The sequence below is a fragment of the Argopecten irradians genome, chromosome 5, assembly GCF_041381155.1.
Source record: "Argopecten irradians isolate NY chromosome 5, Ai_NY, whole genome shotgun sequence".
NCBI classification, from domain to species: Eukaryota; Metazoa; Mollusca; class Bivalvia; order Pectinida; family Pectinidae; genus Argopecten; species Argopecten irradians.
In genome coordinates, this window is record NC_091138.1 from 37,063,250 (window position 1) to 37,087,109 (window position 23,860).

The 23,860-nt window shown below is 33.5% G+C and overlaps 2 protein-coding genes across 3 annotated transcripts in view; one reads left to right on the top strand and one right to left on the bottom strand.

The window, feature by feature from the left end:
• Positions 1-23,860, bottom strand: part of LOC138323711 (sushi, von Willebrand factor type A, EGF and pentraxin domain-containing protein 1-like) — a 102,304-nt gene that overhangs the window by 61,381 nt on the left and 17,063 nt on the right. Inside the window, exon 16 of one of the 2 annotated variants that reach the window (XM_069268511.1) lies at positions 21,362-21,452. The exons of the other annotated variant lie outside the window; for it this stretch is intronic. Within the exon in view, the coding sequence (XP_069124612.1) occupies positions 21,398-21,452 (55 nt within the window). The 3' untranslated portion in view covers positions 21,362-21,397. Of the gene's footprint in view, positions 1-21,361; positions 21,453-23,860 lie in introns of those variants that run through there. 2 annotated transcript variants of the gene reach the window in all.
• On the top strand, positions 166-4,975 carry LOC138323715 (signal peptide, CUB and EGF-like domain-containing protein 1). The gene is made up of 6 exons (XM_069268515.1): positions 166-342; positions 600-755; positions 2,264-2,290; positions 2,635-2,719; positions 4,147-4,245; positions 4,718-4,975. The coding sequence occupies exons 1-6, from the start codon at positions 207-209 to the stop codon at positions 4,743-4,745; spliced, it is 531 nt and encodes a 176-aa protein (XP_069124616.1). The 5' UTR covers positions 166-206; the 3' UTR covers positions 4,746-4,975.

Genomic DNA, 23,860 nt, shown 5'->3' on the forward strand with positions numbered 1-23,860 from the left:
TAAACCATATTTTCGCAACTTGCTTGGTTAAGTACTCGAAATCTAATAATGGTTAAATCATTAATATGACATGATACGTGTTGGTTTGTTTATACATATCGTATTTCATCAACGTGTAACTCCAGGTTTAATAAAACTAACACTTTTTATCCACTGCAGTTACTTCTGATGGCTGTAAAGACGTCGTTATCAGTGTATTGAATGAGATGCTCGCTAAGATAGCGGGAAACGCCTTTAATACGCTAGTGGACGGGGCAGAATACACCATCATGGAGAACAGTTCAATGTTCGGGGGTCGGTCTTACTGCAAGGTCGGCATGGTCCCTGTACAACATTACTGTGGTAAGTCGAATGTTCGGGGTCGGTTTTATTTAAGGCATTATTAATTTTATTCTAAGGAACTTGGATATAATAATACAACATCCAATTTAAATAAGAGCTTTCGAGAGCGATTTATTTTTTCGTTTTGCAAAAAAAATGTTTGTATTTAATTGCTAGGGAAAATGAAATGGGCTTTAAACACGCCATATGCCAACTGTGTCAATGTTTTTCTCCCTCAAAATTGCAGCAGAAATGTAAAACATATGTAAATGTTTCAGTACCATGTAGTCGTGGTAGATTCCAGCAGGGCGACGAGTGTGAGAAGTGTACTGAGGGGACGTATCAGGGTCAGATAGGGAGTACAACATGTACCCACTGTCCGGAAGGCTTCACCACAGAAGGGCGCGCCTCTAAAAGCATCAAGGACTGTACTGGTAATATTAATACTAAACATTTTCGAATTTCAAGACTTTGTTAGCGGACAGGTGCATCGGAAATAATCTCAAACATTTACTCGTTAGTAAATTTGACTACTCGATGGAAAGCAAAATAAGTTCAATATCGTCTTTAGTCTCTCCAATCAAGTGATATTAAGTCCATTTTCTTAAAAATCGGAAATATCACGTATTCTTCCAAAATTAAAATACCATTCAACAGATATTTAGTGAAATCATAATTAAGCATTTAGATGCGATGGAAATATTTCTGATAAAATTACGACAGACTTGGGTTAAGTTTCCATGTGTAGCATATTAAAGAGGCATTTATAACAATGTTACCAAGTACCGGAACTTGCTATGTAAGTGATTGACAGTTAATTAAAGTGAACAGTCGGGCAAGGATGACTAAAGTCGGTAATTTCTTATGGAATAGAAAAATAAACTTTCTCGTCAAAATCTGTCTGCGTAAGTAGAAATTGATTTAAAGTTTGGGAATCCTAAAACATCCTCCCGGCTGACTATGTCCGTGGTTACATTTCCACGCAGCCTCGCTTTCAATGCTTTCAACTTTCCTTTATTTTAATGGTCAGAACTAGGAAACGTAAGCAGAACTTGGCCGTCGTATTAATATGTGAGAACTTTTGGAAGGCCATTGGACGCATTTAGACTGTTTTTCTTTGCCCGACTATTCACTTTAACATTTTTGTATCTATGATAGATTTTAGAAATTGTTAATTTTTTTTTTTTTTTTTTTTGAAAATTCACGTTTGGAAATGAATTTGATTTTATTTGAACAACGAAGTCAAAGGTGTTTGTGAATGATGTAAATTGAGCGCAGGGACACGTATCTGATAACATCTTTGTTGAATTTCCTCTAATAAATCCACAAGAAATTCATGGTTATAAATTTTCCGGTTTCGTGGTTGAATAAAAAATCTTCTAAACGCGGGAACCCATCTTTAAGAATAGACCATGCATACGTCAATTTGTTATTGTAATAAACTATGTAAGTACATTTTGGTAAGGTACTTGAATAGAACACAACATAACAAGGAATAACAAACGATCGAAAGATGCTGATCAATGTACCTAATCGAAGTAGTTTGGATTGATTATTCCCTAAATATGTGTCGTGATTTAATTTAGGTAATAAAAATGAAGAATTAATAAAAACTGAAAAAATAGAATTCAAGCAAGACAGATTTTAAAAGTATTCAGATCGAACACTTTGCAAACACAATGAATTAAATTGATTCAAACGAAATTTACTATGGAATGAATTTGCGCAATTCAAGCAGTGATTAAATTACTGATAGATGTAATCGTTTCTTTTAGAAGCAAAGTAAAACACATTGATTTCTTCCTATTTTTGAGAAAAATATTAAGACAAAGTGTAAACAAGAGCAAAGGAATGCTTCCATATACGAACATTGGATCCTAATGATGTTAATTACGTGTATTTTTCTTAATATGTCTTAATATGTATAAATCCAAAATTTCAGTGCCCCTGAAAAGAGCATCTGATTATGGTAAGTTTAAAAATCAATTTCTTTGCTAAATTAACCCCAATAAATAAATACTTATATATATCTCTCTCATGATAATGCTAGATAATATAAAAAAAAAAAGATTTTATTAGAATTTTTAGATATACAGATAATTATTTTGAAACTTTTTTTTTTTCTTTTTTTAATTGCATCGCAATTTCTCCTATCATGTTTGACTATAATGACATTTTTTAAACTTTCGACAATGCCATTTACTCATTTACCCCTGAAGACCCATTTAGGCACTTCTAAATCAAAGAATAGAGCAGTCCATTGTGAACTTTCAGAGGTAAATGGATTAATGGGTGTGATCTATCTTCATTAAGTGCCTGACTGGGTGTATGGATTGTCCATTGGACTTGGTGTTGGGATTCTTTGCATTCTGACAATTTTACTTTGGAGGAAAAACAGGTATGAATTCATTGTCGACTTTTATGTCAGTGACACATGTCATGTACTGCCTGAAGTTCGGTTATTTTCTTCTGGTACTCAGGCTTTCCCCCTCCTGCCAAGTTTGACACATCCTTTGGCTGTTAAAAATAAATCTAAAACCCTTTTAAAACTAATGTACCCGACATATGTCTCTCTATATCCTGTGTATATTTGTCACTTGTCACCGAGGTATCATATTCGGTGCAGATACTTTTTATGATATGACTATCGTAAGTTTTGTATCTATTACATACATGTAATATAACCTATATGGAATTAGCTGGAATGTATGTATATATTTTCGCTTTAGAGATTATAAGAGAGAGTGAGGGTCATCTGATGGAATGATTTGTGATCTGCTTTTTACAAATAACTCGCATTTACCTGAATAAAGGCTGAGAATGTCTAAATTTCACATTATAGGGAAATAAATCCTCTGTCGTAAACATGAAATATCCGGTTGATTTTGGAACTTCCAGATGTCATCATACAAGTAGAAAGGAAATTATAGACGCTACGGAAGTCATGCTTCTACAAACCATTTTATTAAACAACTTTATTCCGGTATCTCGAGAGACAATCATAATCAGCTAATTATAAACTCAATATAAGGCTCTCCTAAAAGCATATTTTTTCTTATGAATTTATGATTGACCTTCCAGATGCGTAGATAAGGCTAATGACGAAGCAACTCAGCCAATACATTGTGCTTACACAGAAACGTCAACCTTTAATTTCAACCTTTTACGACCTATCATATATCACTTTTATATCAACTTTTGGTATATAGCTTATATATTTGGCGAATCTTCTCCCGAATAACCTTTAAGACATAATTGCCCTGTTTATATCACGACAGCAATTCTGGGTGTCGGCGCTAGTGATAAAAAACAATCGGAAGTGTCTAGTGGCATTAGTTGGAAGACATACGGCACTTATTATTGGTTTCTGTAACCAACAAAAAACAATGGTTCTCTACCTTTTCATTGATTACCGGATTCAATGCCAATAATCTTTTGGAACTTGAAAAAAAATCCTCTATATACATTTAACATACAGTCTTGGCAATTAAAAAATATCCGTAACTACTAACTTCCATATTCAAATGTTTTATCTAACAATTATAAGATGTTTATACTGTTATATTTTATAAACAACACTTTATCCTATGTATTTTGAGATACAATGTTTTTGAGCAATTTTACAAAAGAAAGCGAATGCGAATTCATATGTTACGCAGATAATTGTATATGAATGTACTAATTACAGTACAGACCGCTGATGTTGAAATTATCGATTCGCAAATGTGTCGAAAATAAGAAGACGCAAAATACTCAAAACTCGAAAATAAAGTTGTATTTCATGTCTTTTGCCTGATTTTAACATGATCGTCACATTATTTGTAGAGAGGGAAAACAGAAGAGGAAATTGAGGGATACATATGCACTTTTTGGTGATAATTATAAGGACTTGTCAACACCACGACCAAAACATCTGCCTTCTCCGTAAGTCTACAAAATATTTCATATTTCTTCCTTGTTATAGATATTACAGGTTTTTTTTTTCATTCAAACAATTGAATGATGCCGCTTTAAAGCTCGAATCATTGCTTTTTTTTCTTTCAAAAGATTTAGTAAAGGAAGATGTAAATGGTTTCATCATGAACTCCATTCACGAAATACTATTATACATATACCGTATAACCTGTTATTTTCAAGAGTCAGTTTGTTTGTTTAAAAAAAAATGCTAGATTAGGACTTAAAACGAGAAAATTTAATTCTAGCGGTTTAAAAATTTGCGTTTTGGCTGTAAAAGTATCCATACGATATTCATTTTTTTCCTAGATCAGATTTTCGCGACCATGTTAATTGCTCGCGAAGCTGAGAAAATATCAACCCCGCGGAAATAAACGGCTTTATGGTTATGGTAATACTGATCGTAATGTACTATGCTTTACAAATATGTTTATCATTTCAGTTCTGAAATGCCTCCAGTAGACGGTTAAGCGACCAAAGAGACATAACACAAAAGAGGAACACATGTTCAGTAAAATACACGAACATGTTTTATGGGTTATAACTCCAATTATAAATATATATTTGTAAGTAGAGGACTCTCGATATTTATTCATTTTTCACTATTGAAGATAATTTTATGATAACATTCCTATATATTCGATATGATTCTTAAACAGCATATATCTTACATAAAACGGATAAGAAACCATATACTTGTTGTTTTATTTAATTAATCCAAACATGTATGCAACACAATGACTCATTTTACAAAGATACCGTTTTGGCATATCAAGCTAACTAGTGTGCTTGTTTCATGTTAGCTTGAAAGTTGTAAGAACAACTAAGGAAGTGAGTAATCAGGAAAAAAACAATGGAGACAAGGTCATGTTTGCTGCCTTTACCTATGTTAGACCAGATGTAGGAAACATATAGCGATACTGAGAAAGTCATGAACACTACATCACGGCCCAATTTCACGAATATTCCCAAGCTTAAAATTCTGTGGAAACCATTAAAGATTTTAATGAAGGCTCCTCAAGTTAAGTTTGTTTCCTTAACTTCTGGAATGTTTTCCTATGGGGAATTTTAAGTTAAGGAATCCCTTAAATGTTTGGAATGTTCGTAATACAGAACCAAATTATTTAAGAAACTAATATATTCAAATTAATATACAAACTTCAGCAATGATATATGCGTAAATAAATTAAAGTATCAATGGCGAGATGGTCATATGGTTACTGTTAATGCTGTACTGGACACGACATAAATATGTATGGGGACACTCCCATTATCACGATGTGGTGTATGTTAATTAATCATTATCGATTGTGTTATTTTCCCCAGACAAATAAGATCATATGGTCAATTTGGGTGGGTCAGCTTAATGTCACGTGTTCTTTATCAAAGCGTAATGGCGCTCTCAGTGATCTCTAAAAATGAATATCACATTGTTTACGACAAGTTTTAATGTTCGCAAGATATGGCTGAGAAAGCTGACTGACGCTCTTGTTTGTAACTACCATTTTCATTGGCATATAAAATGGCATCGCTGTTTGTAACATCGTCCCTGATTGGTTGTTGAAACAACGGTGTAATTACTTTAACGAAAAGAGAGAACCTCAAAACATTTGGAATATCACGAAATTACATTGAATTACTAAGAATGATTAACTTGGGATGATGTTTCATGCTATTGAATTATTCCATAAAAATCAGAACGCACTATTTTCATAAACAGCTCTTAGAGTACCGTATGATATTTGTGTTATAACATAATTCTATATTACTTAACAAAGTTTAGATACTTTCTTAATATCTGACTAAAGTTAAATGATGCATTTTTTTAATATGCATTTTCCATACCATTATGAAAAACACATCTGAGAATGACGTAAAAATATGGCGTTAACGTGATGTCAAAATAGAGTTTACGTATTACGATTTGGAAAAAAATTTCTTTGAAAATCAATGGAATGGTACGTTTAATATTTTTTTTATTTCGTCGTGGTATTTAATTTCTTCTTGGTATGAAAGAAATTTTAGTGACATCCATCCTTACATAATTAAACGTAAGTCAATCATTCAATAAATTCAAATAACCATAATATATATACAGTAGCTTAATAATAAAACATTATGACCATTTATAAAATTGCCATGATGTGAATACTAAATATGTGCAGTACGAAAAGTATATGAGCTAGCAACCCTACCATTAATGTGTGTGTGTGTTGTTGTATAATTCATCCATGATATGAATGTTTTAACAATCTTTTTAACAATATTGTAAAATTCAAGTTACTATACATTGTTCTTACTCGTTTCACGTCGGAAATAAAATATATATATACATATCGATGAAAACAAAAACACAGAAATCTCGATTAAGAAAACAGACAAAACATGAATAATCAAACATTACGTCTTTCAGATGTTATGTCTCTGGAGTCAGTTACTGTACACTCCTATTTTTGTTTATTTTTTGTGTTTTTTGAATCGATATCCTTAACACAACCAGATTCACAGTTCATCAATTCAATTTATTAAAGTTTCAACAATGTAAACACAGCAAAGGTTATTTCTCCATTTATATAACGTATATTGAAGAACTTCATAAAGTCTTGGCAAATTCAGAATCAATGAATACAATCATGACAGACAGCGGCAGTTGCTTACACACGAATTGCCTATAATTTATAAACATCTTTAATTCCCGGTGATTATGATAACCTATTGCAACTGTGTAGTCTTTTACGAGAATATACAGCACAGTCAAAATGACATCCTACCTTGCCGAATGTTAAGTATTGATTTGATCTTGGAGTTAACCTCGAAGCCTTTGAAAAAAGTAACGATTGCTCAAAATATGAACACGTCACGCTGTCTATAAGTAGAAAACCACTTGTTTTGATAATCATTGAGTTAGCAATAAACATCACTCTTTCAAATTAATGGTAAATTCATATTGAGAATTGAAAGAGAAATTCACGACATTATTTCACAAAGGTCACAACAGTCCTTGACCTTTGTTACGTAGCAACATTTGCAGACCGTGTCTCTAACGTAAAACATATCTTTAAACGATTTGGATCTTCTCGGTTTGGGTCCAGGGTTATTCCTATTGCATGCCAAGCAACACAAAACCCTGTGGCTACTATGACAGCAAACACACGTGTCAACTCCCTCCCACCCTCTCTTACGGTAATCACTGCTTTGAGGAGGACCAAAGGCGTTGATCACTCGATAATGGAGATTGAGTCCTTCCCATCCACGTTTTTCGCGCATTGCCCGAGGTGTGTCTACCCCAACACCTAACACTACGTCCATCCCTGCCCAGTTGTCCTTGGAATCAGAACCGTCGTCACGCTTTCCAAAAGAAAAATCCACACCATCCCAACCACGTTTTTGTTGAATATTTCCATTGGAGCTCTTTCTCTCTGGGTTTTCATTAGTATCAAGATCATTTTTGGAGAGTTCTGTATCTACTGAACGCCTTCCGAAGGAAAAATCAACACCGTCCCACCCTCTTTTGTGTGGGTCTTTTTCATCCGAATTCTTTTTATTTCGGAAGTCAATGGTATCTTGTCCATTTTCATGAGATTCGTTGTCGACCGAACGCTTCCCAAATGTAAAGTCAATACCGTCCCATCCTCTTTTATGTGTTTCTATGTCAGGAACAAAGTCAGCTTTCCCCCAATGACTTGTTTTAAACTCATGTAGGTCATCTGACCGTTTTCCTGTGTTAAACGTACCACCAATCCAACCTTTTCCTTTGGGATATTTATGAGTATCAAAGTGGAATTCAACACCGTCCCATCCACGTTTTCTGTCCCGATTTTGGTGTTTGTCAAATGAAATGTCACTCTTTTCTCTACGCTTTTCCCAAGGGAAATCAACTGCATCCCATCCCCGTTTCATGTTTGATATGAATGGTTGCCATCCCCATCTACGCATGTCTGTTTCATCTTTGACTGGTTTGTCTTGGTAAGGTTTGTGTAATTGCGTGGATTCCCTGTTTCCGTCTCTTTGATTCCAATAACTTTCAACAAAATAACGCTTCCGTCTGCTAAGCTCCATGGCTTCCCATCCGCGCTTGTCTTCGTTTCTCTCCTCTATTGCTTTCATAACGTTAATATCATCTTTTGATAATGTGAGGTTGCCAGCTTTCGGTTTCGTCGAAGTTTGTTTACTTTTAAATGAAGGACCCGCATCTGTTAAATACATAAAAAGAAGTGTTTCAAAGAAACTTTCGATTTTCATTATTATAAAGCATTATAAAGTGATAATCTTACTTTAATATTGAATAAAAGTCATCGAAAAATTCAAAACCGCGTTCAGTCCGTACAGAAAGTGTTCCAAAAGAGTTAGCACCACCTGTTTCTTTACAAGGTATTCTTCATGATTATAGTGCAAATAATTGTTGTTGGAGAACTATTACATAAAAAATATTGTCTATCTGATATGCCAAAACATTCCAACTTGATTCAATGAGCCAGTGTTTTGAATAACCAAAATTCTTCGGTTGTTGTTCAATTTGCAATATCGAAATGGACATGGAGCTTAAATGATTAAAATGTAAAGCTTAATTGGAGTTAAATTATAGCAAACATTTTTTTTTATCGGGGGGGGGGGGGGGGGGGGGTAACAACATCTATTTTGTAGAATGCATTGTTCTCACTTATAAGGATATTACATATTACAAAATATAAGTTCGTGTGTAGAGCAAAGTTCAAAACTAATAATGACATAATCATGTTGTCACAAGGAATGTCTTTGAGTACTCTTTGTTATATTGCCCTTCAATCTGTTATTTGATTAATAAAAAATAAAACTCTCAGAACTCAACAGTTAATCGATATTGCAGTACATGTAGCTTCATTGTGGGAGGCAAATTTCTCAACAGTTTGTCGTTAATTGTTACTGACTTGGCACTTCAAATAAAACCAACTTGATTGCTATTTGACGGAAGAGTGACAAAATCTACCGAAATACGACGTGTTATGTCGTAAAAGTAAAAATGTTGTGAGTCGTAAAATAAACTGTTAAGGTGTTTCTTACAATCATAATTATGTGATACTGTACTGAAAGCCATACAATAAAAATGTTCAGAAATAGTTTAAAAGATGCAAGTGATGTTTGTATTTTGAATTATTATATAAACCGATATACTGTAAATAAAACTTATTTTCACGGCGACTTTATGTCGTATTTTCATCTTTATCGCGGAGGTATAATTTCGCGGTTCATTGTCATTTGGGACTACTTTACCTATGATCTGGGCCCAGTTGTTCAAAAGGTGACTAGGCTAATCACAGTTTAACGACACGTTTCAAAGTTCTAACTCCACTCTTTACCTACTTGCTGAGTTTAGTAAAGATGTAATCACAAATTTTGCAGCAAATGAGAACTAAAAAATCACTAATCATGTGATTAAGCTTATCATGCTTTGAACAACCGGACCTTGAACAGTTTCTCGGTGATTAATTTTCGCGGTATCTTGTCGCCCACGAAATATACGACATTAAATCGTAAGTGAAAATAAGTTGACTTTCAGTAGTGCCAAATGATGAACAGAATCATACTAATATACGACCGTGTTGTTGGAGGACTCCAGTAATGATAAGGATAAGTGGAGCGAAAGTTTATTCCAACGAAAGCAATTGTCACCATTAATTCAAGAAATGTCGGGGTTTATCTCCAGATTTATTTCAGAAATATTTTCCGACTATATTTTTCTGATTTATATAAAAGATACAATAGCAAATTAAATAAAAATTGTAAGCAGGAAAATCTTACATAAAGATCTGCTTGTATTTATAGGACTAGTCAGTAACTTTTATAGTTGAAATTGTCATTAGTTATAAATATAGCATTCAGGATTAATTGTTTCAGTTCATAATGGACTAACAAAACTGCAAATGTCTCAACGACGATCGAACGGTTCGATGATTGTTTACACAATGCGACGTCTGTCCATCACAATAATTCGACACTAGTATATATCACAGTCATATTGTTTGCCTTTTTGTGAAATTAGAGTCTATACAAAACATCACTGCAACTTATTCAAAATTGTATTGATACTTCCTTTGATTCTCGTGGTACAATCGCCACACAGCATCATCCACAAACAATCATACCATAGACATAAATAATGAAAATATAGCGACAAGAGGAAGACGAAGATTTCGTATATATCTCATTTCATATATAGTTATTATATCTTTTAATATTACTCATATGACGTCATACAAGTAAACAGTTATTTTTCAAATAAAGTATTTGCACAAAGAATTCATATATCATAATACATATTGAATCAAACCATGAAACATGTCTATGATTCAAAACGCATAATCCATAGGTTTGATTGGTTTGTTTTATTTATCCATGTGACGTCATGCACTTTGCTTAAAGGCCCACTTCTTTCCAGTCTGATTAAAATACAGATCCTTTTTATCACTACGTTAGATAAGAGGATCTGAGAGAATCCCATTAGGGGTCATGTCCAGGTGACTTTTGTAAATGGCCAATCAAATTGCTGCTGGCAAAATTTTGACAGTGAATTTCAGGGGTTTGAAAATATGTCAGAATTATTTCCGCGTAGGTAGTCATCTCGCCCAAAGAGCACAATAAAGCTAATCTATTTGTATGTTGGGGCGAAATGGCGTTGTCAATTGACAGAGCAACGTGCAGAAAATGCATTTGATCTGAATTACACGTGGTATAAAGGTTATCCGAACATGACCCTTAATTGGATTTTCTCAGATCCTCTATTGACCGGAATGGTTATAAAGATCTGTATTTCAATCAGAGTGACTTCTTTCCGAACGGCTTTTGATTTTTAGAATGGCAATGTACAACAAGATTGACAATTTTGTAGAGATGCAAAAGTTACTACATATATAGCTTAACATTTGTCACCTTCTGAGCAATTTGATTAAATTAAATATTTGTTTCCCGCCGTCGTCTTAATTTCCGCATGTTAGTTGACTATCACTGTGGCAGACGGCAAAAAAGCGAAATGAATCTTCACTATCAACATCGATTACGCATAAGAGATTGCACGTTATCGTAGACAAAATATATATTTGTTAACCATTTGGGTTTTTATAACGAAACTTTTATTTTTTGTTTCGGAATGGTTGTGGGCCTAATGGTCTCATGATGAAAAATGATAGAATAAGTTGTAAATTGCAATTGACGTGGTCAATTGTACATTGTTACATTGCTTTAAATATACCACTTTCAAATTTCAGGAAGTAAAAATTATAACAGAATTGAAGAACCAATGTTGAATAATGGTTCTACGCTTAGGAAGTGGGAGTATAGTTATCAAACGATGGTCTCCTCCGATTACGAAATAAATATTTTCAATATAATTTTAGCCTTACTTGAAGGTAAGTAATTTATATCAATGGGATACGATGTGCCTTTCTGTGCTCTAATTAAATTGATTGTAGATATATGGGTTTTCTTACACGACCAACATGTACTATTAGCTCTTCATGTTGACCTTCAGCGTCAAACTCACAATAGACCAATGACCTTTGATATTATAAGAAAAAAACATATGTGTCAATAAATCGGTACTTTAAAAGACTTTTAGATTCTGACTTTTTGTCCAAAGTAGGATAGATAAAGCGTCTAATCATGGAAGGAGAAATGTTTTATATTTATTGCCGAATATCATCAAGAGTCGAAAGGTCAACGGTATCATTCAAACAGCTGCATTTACGTATTAAGCACCATGGTCCCGAAAATAGCTCTATTTAAAATATTTTACATGGCGATATTTAAACAATCTATGACTTGTGGCATCCTAAATAATATTTCTTTTTTTCGCTAAATGATAAATGAGGTAGCCAATATTAGTTCATTTAAGTTATAGTACTTTCCGAGCTTAATTTTATTCTATACATACCTTTCTTAATCTATAAAAGGTAAAAATATCACATTTGGTAACTCGGTAATAAATAAATTTCAAAAGGTTTTTTTTCCTTTTTGTGTCAGCAGTATGCTATATCCATAGCCTGATATTCTGTATACGTTCATATTTTAGCGAGTGCTTAAATTTCACGATAAGAACCTCGGGGAAACAGTTCGCGTCGGCGATTTTTTTCGCGACATATATTTATTCATTACATTTTTCTTAGTGAAATAAAAGGTGTTACGGTGAACATAAAAGCGATATACTTCACTCCAGTGAAAATATCAATTTTGATATTTTCACTCGCTTTGACCAATTGGAATGAAACATTGACAGTGAAAATAACATTTTGATTGTTATGAAAAAATGATGTCATATTTTTGTGTACAATTACGACGTTATGCTCACAAAAATACGACATAATAATCGCAAGGGCAAATATATCGGTTGAATTTGATTTTTAAAACGGCTTTAGTATACATAAATCAAAATATTAAAATAAGAAATATATCTAACCAATGTGTAGGAAGCAATAAGCGACATGTTTATGGTTTCCATACAACACTAAATATGAATTTAAAAGTTCCCATGATGCCACGAGAGCAGTTATAACGATGGATAACTACGATCAGTGTGTGGCCTTCTTTCACAATATATATCACACTGTGCATTAACGGATATCAAACCAGTGATCATCAGCTTGTGTTAAAGATAAAATCATCGATACGCCTTGTTAAGTGTATTAGATGACGGTATTTTCAAAAGCATACACCTAGCTCTGTGACTTACAATGTACAATAGTTCCTGCATGTATTCAACATTTTTGTAAGCGTTTACACCGAATGTTCTAAAGCACAAAGGGCTAAAATCAGATAGCTATAAACTTCAAGGTATATTAAGAGTAGACACATTTTTTTCTTAAAATTATTCCTTATATGTAAAAAGTCCTGGATATTTATAAAGTCTAAAATCATTCCCTCGAACCAAAGCTGATAGGAAAATAATACAAATGATTGTTAATAAACACATAAACTGATATGCAATTGTATATTTTTTTAATATTAACCAGGACAAATCTTTTAAAGATAAAAGAGAGTGTTCTGCACTTAAATATTTCAAAGTTATATATGCCGTAATGTTAATACTGACAAAGCAAATACAATACTTAACATCATTGGTTTTATTTTTGTTTGTAAAAGTAACAGCAGAAAATGAATTTTGGTTGTGCTGCCAAAAATAATTATTTTTGCATCTACAGTGCAGTGAAATGAGTACATACAGTCCAGTCATGAAGCCAATTTGTGATATACAATTTCATTGTATAACAATGTTATTGGTAATTTTAAAGTTATTTTTGTAGGTATGATTTTAGATACACATAATGGAAACATGGAAATAGACAAAGTTATTTTCGAAATGTCAAAATGTATCTTTGGTACATATAATCATAACATTGCATTTACAGAACATCGCGCTGCATATACTATAAATCGGGATATATGTATTTTATTTTGGCGTCAGAATATTTTGACAAATTTCAGAATGATAATGTATATGTCAAATTTTGCGCACACTATAGCTACATATGTATGTAGTGGTTTCTTAGTAATGGCTATATTTCTAGTCTATCCATTTATCAAAATCAATACAGAAAAAACCTTCGCTTTGATTCCGGCGTAGCTAAAGTATGTTTATTAATTTTGGTTGGCGCTTTAGCTCCAAGGATCAAATAAGCCAACATATCACCATATCAAAACTATCCCAATTTACGATTCTTTTTAAGGTACATATTGTTTTTCGCGTGCGATTTGCTTTTGCGAAATGCGCGATCCAGGTTTTTTATTGAAATCATATCTCCGCGATTTAAAATCTACATCCTTGATAATGATTTGAATATCTTTTTTTTGATATCCGTGAATATTATTCTTCGCAAAATTGTATTGAAATGAAAGAAAGTTTACAGCTTTATGTAATTCCTGATATGTACTTACCGACTTGATGTTGGAGTCTAAGGCAAGTCAGTATCACAACAACAATGTGGAAAGAAGATCTGAAATCAAGAGATAATGATAATTAAAATGAAATGTTATAATACATTTGAATCGTACAATATGATGCAAAGTAGCAATTCGTACAATGCGAACAATAAGGATTATAAATACAAACAGGATATAGAAAACATTTCCGGTCACATAATACAAAGATAACAATAGATATAATAGGATAAAATGTAAGATAATAGTATAATGATAGGAAGTTCAAGAAATCACCAGAGGCCCATCATTTACAAAAATATAAAACTATACTTATGAAGTTCTGAAAAATAAAATGCATATTTTGATAATAAATTATAATGGTAAAAACTTAACACACTAAATTAACTTACCGGTTGCCAATGGTATTTGCCATGGCTTTCGGATTTGACCAGTATCAGTAGCCTTGAGCTGACATCGAGAAAAGTGCAGGGTTGTCCCGTGATTGGTATGGCCAGTCCACACAACCCACGATTGTTTTTAAACTCAGAAAGCGCGTGGTCGGAAATTTGTTATGTGTTGATGACGAGATATACAGCACTAAACAACTAAATGGTGAAGTGGTAGTTATATTACTGCAATTACGTATGTCTGCTGTCACGCTGTCCAATATCCACAGGTGTTAATTTGCAGAGGATATCCGTACAATACATGATGATAGCTCTCCACCAATCGCCGGTGTCGCCCTGTCAGAATGTGTGATCACGTGGTTTATGGTAACCCTGTACGGCCAATGATTTTGTCAGCTTAATATTGCAAGAAGTAAGTATTTTAAGTATAGATATCAATATTTGATTTAACAATTCTTTTATAAAAATTGGCACTGCTGATTTTATATTATCAATGGAAACCTGATTAAGTAAAACTGTTCAGTCTTTTGCTAACATTGTACTCACTGGCAGGCGTATCAGTTATCTTTGAAAAATAGCATGTGTCCATTATACCATTGAGTGCAAGTTATCCGCAAGAGCTTTGAATTTACACAATCATCAATGGCATCGAGCTGGACATTCCTTGGTGTAGTTGATATGCAGTAAATTCCCAAGTCAGTCAAGCCCTTATGGCTAATTACGTGACAGCTCCCACCAGACGAAATCTGCTGTCTTTATTAACACCACTAATTCAGTATAAAGCGTCCACTTTAATTGATATTCGATCAGAGCCTCGTTATATATTCATGTTTTGCCATCGAATGTAGTGTTCGCCATCTATCATTATTAAATCGTTTGTCAAGACAATTACTGCAGTCTCCTCTCTCTCTTGTCTGCCCGTGAAGACAAGGTACCATCACTTTCCCCATATCTCCTCTTCTGCTACACCTAACAGAACGTTTCGCCTCTGACATTTTCTGTGCTTGACAGTGTGTCTGTAATTAGCTTTGAGGTGTAAATCAGAAATTCCCTTTAATGAACCGTTCATGAACTTCAAAGTTAGATATTAGAAAAATAGAGTAGAGCTTTTGGAGGTGTTTTACTATTAGAAGTGGGTGTATTTATGACCTTGTTACGTTATAAGATGACGTATAAGTGTCAATACTGCAACATCACAACACACAGAGGAAACAGCAGAAGACCAACACCGTCACAAACAACTTATCTATTATCTCATAGGAAAAAAGGTATTTCGTTTTTCTCCAAACAAAAATACTTTTAGCTTGGAGGTAAACTTGTCAGATTTGAAATTAGTAAACAAATATCCAGACTATTATGAATTATGCATATTATATATAATATAAAAAATGTATTTCGTTTATTTAATGTATTTACACTTTATTTATTTACTTATTTTTGATCATTTTGTACAATTTCCTAAAAATGAAATCCAAATTGGAGCTTAAATGAAAAACAGAAATCATTGTTAAAGTAAACTTTTTTTCCAAAATCTATTTGTCATTATTTAAATGTCCATCTGCTATATTTAAATATTTTTCATAGTTTAGATATGAAGGTCGCCTTAAGTATAAATCATGTTTAAGATCAATTTGAAAATGTGTCTCCACTTGACCAGAGACTTGCATCTGAAACTAAAGAAAGTTCCATGCCCGCAATACTCGGGCCAAGTAGTTTGTTTTCGGGTACCACACTTAACGGAAATGTTAGTTTTGACATCGGCAATAATAGCAACAAGAAGCGAAGAGTGTGTGTCATAGAATCTGATTCTGAATGAACTATATTACCGTTTCAACCAAGTGTTTATATATATTAGAAAGTTAAATAAAGTTTTTTGTCTAACTCTAGTGTTCAAGTATATGATAAACATAATCAAACATGGCAAAATCCATACCATATGTCATAGCAGTCCTCGACCAATATCATAATATAGCAATAATATAAAGCTAAAGCCCTCGGCATGGTATTGGGTCCTCGGGCTGATTTGACATGACATATGAATTTTGCCATGTGATATTCTCTATGTAATACACACATCATCTGATATACTTGTAAGATTTAGGAGTCGACCAAATTCTGACATGATTCAGGATATATTTATCCGTATTCCATGTGTTTTATATCACCATATTCTATAGAGAATACACGGTTAATATCTTACATTGCAAGGCTTATTTTTGGTACGAGACTCAGCCGAAATGACGAGGCTTTGCTGAATCATCTCGGCTTTCCGTGTCGAGCATCAAAATAAACCTTGTATTGTAAGGTACTAACCGTGCATTCTGTTTGTCGTGCAACCAGTATGACATTCAAAACGAACGCAAATTGCCAGTTATTTACTTGGTTTCGCTCGAAGCAAGACGCTTTTATGATGCAGAGGAAAAGATTCATTCACTAAACCGAATGAGAGTGTATTCATTTTACTTCCCTGATAAATATTTAAGCGTATTCGCTAACAGTGCAAGTAATTCCTATTCAGTGTGTAACATCACTGAACCGATATGGAAATACTCAAAAACAATAATAACACATCAAAGAATTACTTTACAATAATTTAATTTCATAAATGTTACATCCATTTCTATTGGTTAGATCTTTGAGGTTATTTTTCCGTAGACCGAAAGAATTGTATTATACATATTATGACGTCAAAAATACAAAACGTTTTCGCGGGGAATTTCAAAACGGCACAGTTATTGGCCAAACTAAATAATTAGAAAAGATATCAATGCGCCATAACTCATTATGTTTTTTAGTAAAAGTAAAAAAAAATACGGAAAGTTATGCCTTAGTAGTACCTGATTGAGTTGTCTGAATTAAATTATAAGCATTAACGGGTCCGATACTTTCAAGCGCTATATCAGGTTACCTGAGTCATGCATGCTTCAAATTCTTTTGTAAATTTAAGTACTTATCCAGTTACTCTAAATATAGAGCATTGGATCCTTTTGCTCTTATTTTTCTCCTTGTTTTCTGATACTCACCAATGGGCTAATTTTAGCCTTAAGATTTCAGGGAATCCAGTACGTAGAGTTTACATAGTAGGCTCTTCACATGTGAAGAGTGCATCATTTCACACTTCTAGTCGTCTGAGTGGCAGACATCTTGGTCTTAAACACAAGATTTGTTCTAAATGGTGGAGTGGTCAAAGCGGTATGAAATGGGATTCGGTTGTCACACAAGTATTGGACATGGTCAACGTTTCAGGGGAACCATTTTGCTCTTAATCCATTGTGGGGCTCGTGACATAATCGAGGTTGGTCCTCTGGTTCTAGGGAGCAGATATGTAGGGACATAAGCTATCTTATATAAACACTGCCTAGTACAGCTTATAGTATGGTCTCAGATGTTACTTCGAGGCACTTGGCGACGTTCTGAGAACGTTTCTGCTGCCATTCGTGCATGTATTACTAGTTAACAGGGCAGTGGCAACTCCTGTGTTGGACTTAGGTGGTGGCCACATAAAATACTCAGATCTTCAAGTCGATAAAGTCGAACTTTTCAACAATGATAAGGTTCATTTAAGTAGCATTGGTAATAACATTTTTTCTTAACTTGATTCAGTGTGGTATAAAAATGGTATTCGAGGGGACAAGGATATTTCCATAAAAAAAATTCAATCTGTATGTTGTAGAATAGGTATCGCCTCGGCTTGATTTGATTCATTGCACTTTATGTTTATTCATGCCAATGGGGCAGTTAATGACGCCCCATTTTGATTCTTGTTTTGTATGGGCAGTGATTGACTCCTTCTTGATTACATGGGCAGTTATTGACGCCCTCTTATCTTGTATGGGCAGTGATTGACGCCCTCTTGTTTGCATGGGCAGTTATTGACGCCTTTTGCTTGGTATGGGCAGGTATTGACGCCCTCTGGCTTGGTATGGGCAGTTATTGACGCCCCTATGAAAATAAACACCGTGGCCAATACTTTCATTTTGTATTTGTTGTTGTATTTGATAATATATTTCTGCATTACATCACAATCCTGATTGAAATTAAAATCGTTATATTTCATTCCATATTAATGTGGCACCCTGGTAAATTAGAATGTTTATTTATTATTTAATATGTTATTAATTTATTATATTATTGAAATGTCAGTGTTTTTTGTATTTCTTTGTATTCATCCGTAAGTCCGCGTCTACTTTCGGTTTCGTCGCGTGTAAGTTTGTGTACACTGTATGTAGAATAGTAGATAGTAGGCCCCGATTACGCATACTGGACATACTATGCATATAGCATATATATACATGTTACATATAATGTTACGGACATTGACCACTTGACCTCGACATGCGCGTTAACTCTTTCTTTCCTTTCCCGCCTTACTTCATTTCTTTTCTTCACTTCTTATTGGGATTCTTGATAGACAGGGCGATCATCTTTGTCGTCGTTGCTAAAACATATTTAATGAAAAGTCTTCACAAATACGTTTAGGCTAATGTAAATTATTTGAATATGTAATTCAATCTTTCTAAATCAGTAAATTATCTATTTTTCATATATCAGTAACTTTTTTTATATATATTTTCCTCGATCGATCATTGCCGATCGAGTATGGTAATTTTGTATTATTTGGTCGTGGTATGTAGTGTATAAGTTGTTGTGTTTGAATATGATATCAAACATCCCTTTGGTTTTACTCGTAACTCGATATTTGTATTTGTTGTGGAGATGTGTGAAATTGTTCGATAATATTTGAATTCTCCGAATCTAAATGAGAGTTTTGTAAGTGTGAGTGTAATCAATTGGAGTGCGTTCGATTGTGTGTTAATTAGTGTTATTTGTATATTATATAGTGACTGATTAGAACCAGAAATCCGAATAATAAAAGATGCTAAAGAAATCACTTACTTCCTGGTCGTATGTTGAAGATCGGCCCTCCAAGAGGAACCAGCTGAAACCATGAGAAATTTTACATTAGTAATGATAATCTGAGAGATTGAGTAAAAGACCTTGTGATGCATAAGATATGACCAATTTGTTTTAGATTAATAACAAAACATAGGAAGATTTTGATTCGAAATATACGCTGTTATTTATAAAATGAATTATTAAGTATTATAAACACCTCAGCTAAGATCGGAATTAATGAGCGTTATCCTAACAAAATTAAATCAATAAAATAGCTTCATACAACTTTATATTGAATAGTGATTCTACAATTTTGCCTAACAGCGCAATGACTATAAATAAAACCAGCAATGTAATGTAAAAAAATCAAATGGAGCAAATGTTCATCGGAATAAACAAATTTAGAACGTAAATGTGAGAGACAAACCACCCTCATAATCATAGTAATTACACATATTTTGGATGTATCACAGAATTGTCCCTTGAAGCCAAGCGGAACACGAAGATGTGAGCAACGTGGTAATTTGCGTGCAAGTTGTGACAGGTGGCGCCGTTTTTCACACTCGTGTGATTCCTGACAGTAGTCGGGTGGTACCACACACGTATCCCCTGATATAACCATTTAGTACAATGACAGGTGAAAAAGTCTTCATCCCATCTATACATATATGGCCAGTATACAAGGGTCGGGATTCACACGTCGTCTTTTGGCTTTATTAAAAACAACATGATATATAATTATGCTCTGTTTCAATACAAATTTTATAAGATAATACATATGCCATGGCAGTATTGGATGCCGTGGAGATATTTGATGATTTTAAATACTCAAAAATGGATGCTGCAACCGACAAAACATTTATTTCATGGTGTGTTAGAGTAAAATGATAAGATATATAATCTTGTTGATTTTTCTTCAAAACATTAGACAAATATACGAGCTCACAATTTTGCGCAGTTATATTGTAGAAAGTAATTTTGTCTGTGCATTTTTTAAATGATTTTCACAACATAATTCACACCAAACCTTATGATTTTCCAACACATATCTGAAAGGTAAAAAAACATGTCAAAACGTTCGCACAGAAATTGCACACATAATAACTTTATAGTGAAATAATTATGGTTATGTACTGTAGTTGGCCATGCCACTGTTTATAGAGCTAATGCTTACTGACCACACCAACCAATTATGCAATGTTACACTTACCATCACATGTACTTGGCGATATGAGATCCAGGACATCAACTTCTGTTTCTAGGAAATTACTCATGTCAAAACTCCCCTATTTCTGTGTTGAAAGCAGGATGTTGCTAATGCCTTGATATCAGTAATTCGATAAAACGGACGCTTTCTAGCAGAAATCCGGAGACGTAGTCCAACTGCAATTGGAGACAAAAAACACTGACGTGAAGTTTTTAGAAGAAAAAATAATATTAAGCGTGTTGCCATGAATAATCATAAGTCATTGCACATTTCCATACAACAGTTCACATATGAATATATATATAATTGCAAAATAAGTGAATTTTTTCAGCTGGTTACATAGCAATGATATGCAAAAAAGAGACAAATATTTTGATTTTGTCGATTTTATATAATAAAATGACACACAAATGCTTACGAGAATTATCCATATTTACAAGACGGATCCCCATAGAACAACATAAAATTCTACGCTGTACAACCTTCCCGAAGGATTCCCGTTTAAAAATGCATCATATTACCCTAGTTACTAGGTATACTTAGATAACAAATAAAATGAACCCACCAGCGACGTTGGACCGTCAAATGACAGGCCTACATCTGCCCCTGATGGTGCCGTTATTGTTCCGACAGAGCTACAGCCGTTAGTTGTGTTCGATTGATTGGCCTCAGTGCCCTGGACGTACACCTTCAATACAGTAGTACGATGAGTCCCACACTACCGCTATACATGTTGCCAGACTCCTCTTTTCATCATAACACCAGTCGACTTTGATGAACTCGTAGTTAAAGGATTTGTGCAGGCCAACATTTTTTTTTGATAATACGTCAGGATATTGCTTTGGATGAAAGAAAAAAATAAGTCCCCACCACGAATCGCGCCTAGCTTTTAGCGCTATCGGTTTATTTGGTCGTGATTTACGGATAGTGTCGACTACGGTTCAGAAGATAATGAGCTAGGCGGTCACGTGGTCTTGTGATGTCACAGTAGTCCGCGGCTACACAAGGAAAGTCTGGTATACTAATACATTTATATACAGCACATACACGTAAACGTTAGATCTATCCAATTTGGAGTTTTTCGAAGTAAAAATGGTTATTTCTAGCTTTTAATGAGTGTACATATTCTTTCAGTTTTTCACGAACATTCCCATTATACACGACCATTATCAGACTATTCAAACAAGCATATAATTCTAACTTTAGATAAGATAAATCAGAATACCAATTTTGATTGCGATAATCAAAATGATGAGTTCGGAATTCAGTCCCTGGACCTGAGAATTTATAATGTAAGATTAACGTACCATAATATGTGTAAATTTCTATTTAACTAATAAAACAGTAATTATCTTAACACTATCTTTTTTATACTGAAAGTAAAAATGCCCAAAATTTAGCATGACTTTTATATATCACTACGCAATCCATTGTTATTACTATTTCAAACTTCTGCCATAACATGCAAACACGGCACAGATTTTTGTAGTAAAAATAAAATGAAGGATCGTTAACATTTATATTGTAACAGTACCCGAACTTTAAACCGAAAATAATATGTTATTATCTATATTGTATCTGCCTTTGAAACTTTTATCCATAACGTTTTACTTAAGAAGTAGCAAATACATCAAGTGATATTATCTGACATATGTTTCTAAATTACAGTAAAAAAGTGTAGATTTAAATTCATTTAATTTCAAAATTATACTAAATCCTGTAAAATAGTATATTCATTGTATATCCTTTTTGTATATCATACCGATAATTTAATAGTATGATATATGAGTAGCATTAATCGTATAATCCAAAAAGTAACCACATATAGTGTGTTCTAATGAAAAATGAAATTACTTGTATACAGGCATTATAAAATAGATATAATATCTTGTACCTTTTACAAAAATATACTTATTGATATTTTAAATAAGTTAATATTTAGTGTGGTAATGCTGTAACCCTATATATGTATGACTAATAGCATGCAATTAAGAATTGCGAAACGGTTAAAATACATGCTTAGAAAATTTTTTACTAATACCTTAGAAAAATTACTGGAGAATTGCTATATTGTCACGCTTATAGTTCCGTGATTACAGTACTCAAGACTGGAATAATTTTATTTTTTAAAGCCCCCCACATAACCTTTTCCGTAAACGTGTTTTTTTTCTGATATTTTTTAAAATAGTGGTAATGTAAAACAAGATTAAATTAAATTTTGTAGAGTTGCAAAAGATTATTAAACTTAACGTGTTAATACTCACACTGATTTATCTACCGTCCTACAACAAACAATTAATTAAAATAAAATAAAATAGTTAATTTTCCATAAATCACGGGTCGTCTTATGAATTTTCCCCCGACTCGGCCTAAAAATACCGCGCGCTGTATTTTTGTACTATCACTGCGGCTAAGACACTGGAAAAAATAGCGAAATACACCCTCCATTTATTATTATCCATACTAGTTCACCCAGGAAAATCTTTTAGCCAATGGTTTTGTGTGTGATGTTAGCCCCGTCATCTTAGGTCAACCGGTATATATTGGTCCTGAGGATAAATAAAGTTTTTAAGAGAAATGTTCATATTTGCCTCTCATGGAAAAGTTATTGAGCCCCTTTAAAGGGTTTCTATCTATTCTTTTAGTTGACATAGCTCTTAGAAACCATTTTGTTTTCTGAATAAGTCAATCTTACCAATTATTGTTTTTACCCTGTGTACGGACATAATATCAATTACATGTAGATATATAAGTTTCCCATAGTGTAATGATCAGGGATGAGATTAATTTTCCAGTTTTGCTTTTACTTCTTCATTTTAAAAAATGGAGGCCCGACAATAAAAAAAAAAACCATGAGTCATCAGATTGGACGGGGGTTTCGTATAACCTCCAAATTACAATCCAAAAATTTTTTTTTTAAAAAAGGGATGACCCCTCACCTGAATGACAGTTAAGGACAATAGCAAATACCCGTATAATAGTCATCCACCTAAAAGCATATTGCTCGGCGGCCGAGGTAAATTACAGTTGAGTTTCGATGAATGGCGTTTTAGTTTACAAGGAAAAACACATCCAGGTCCAGGTTAATACATAACCACGTCAAACCACAGGCATGGCTAAATATATATATCTAGTATCGGAGTATCCTACTACGTTATAATTCGATTTTAAAATATGAAAGCGACCC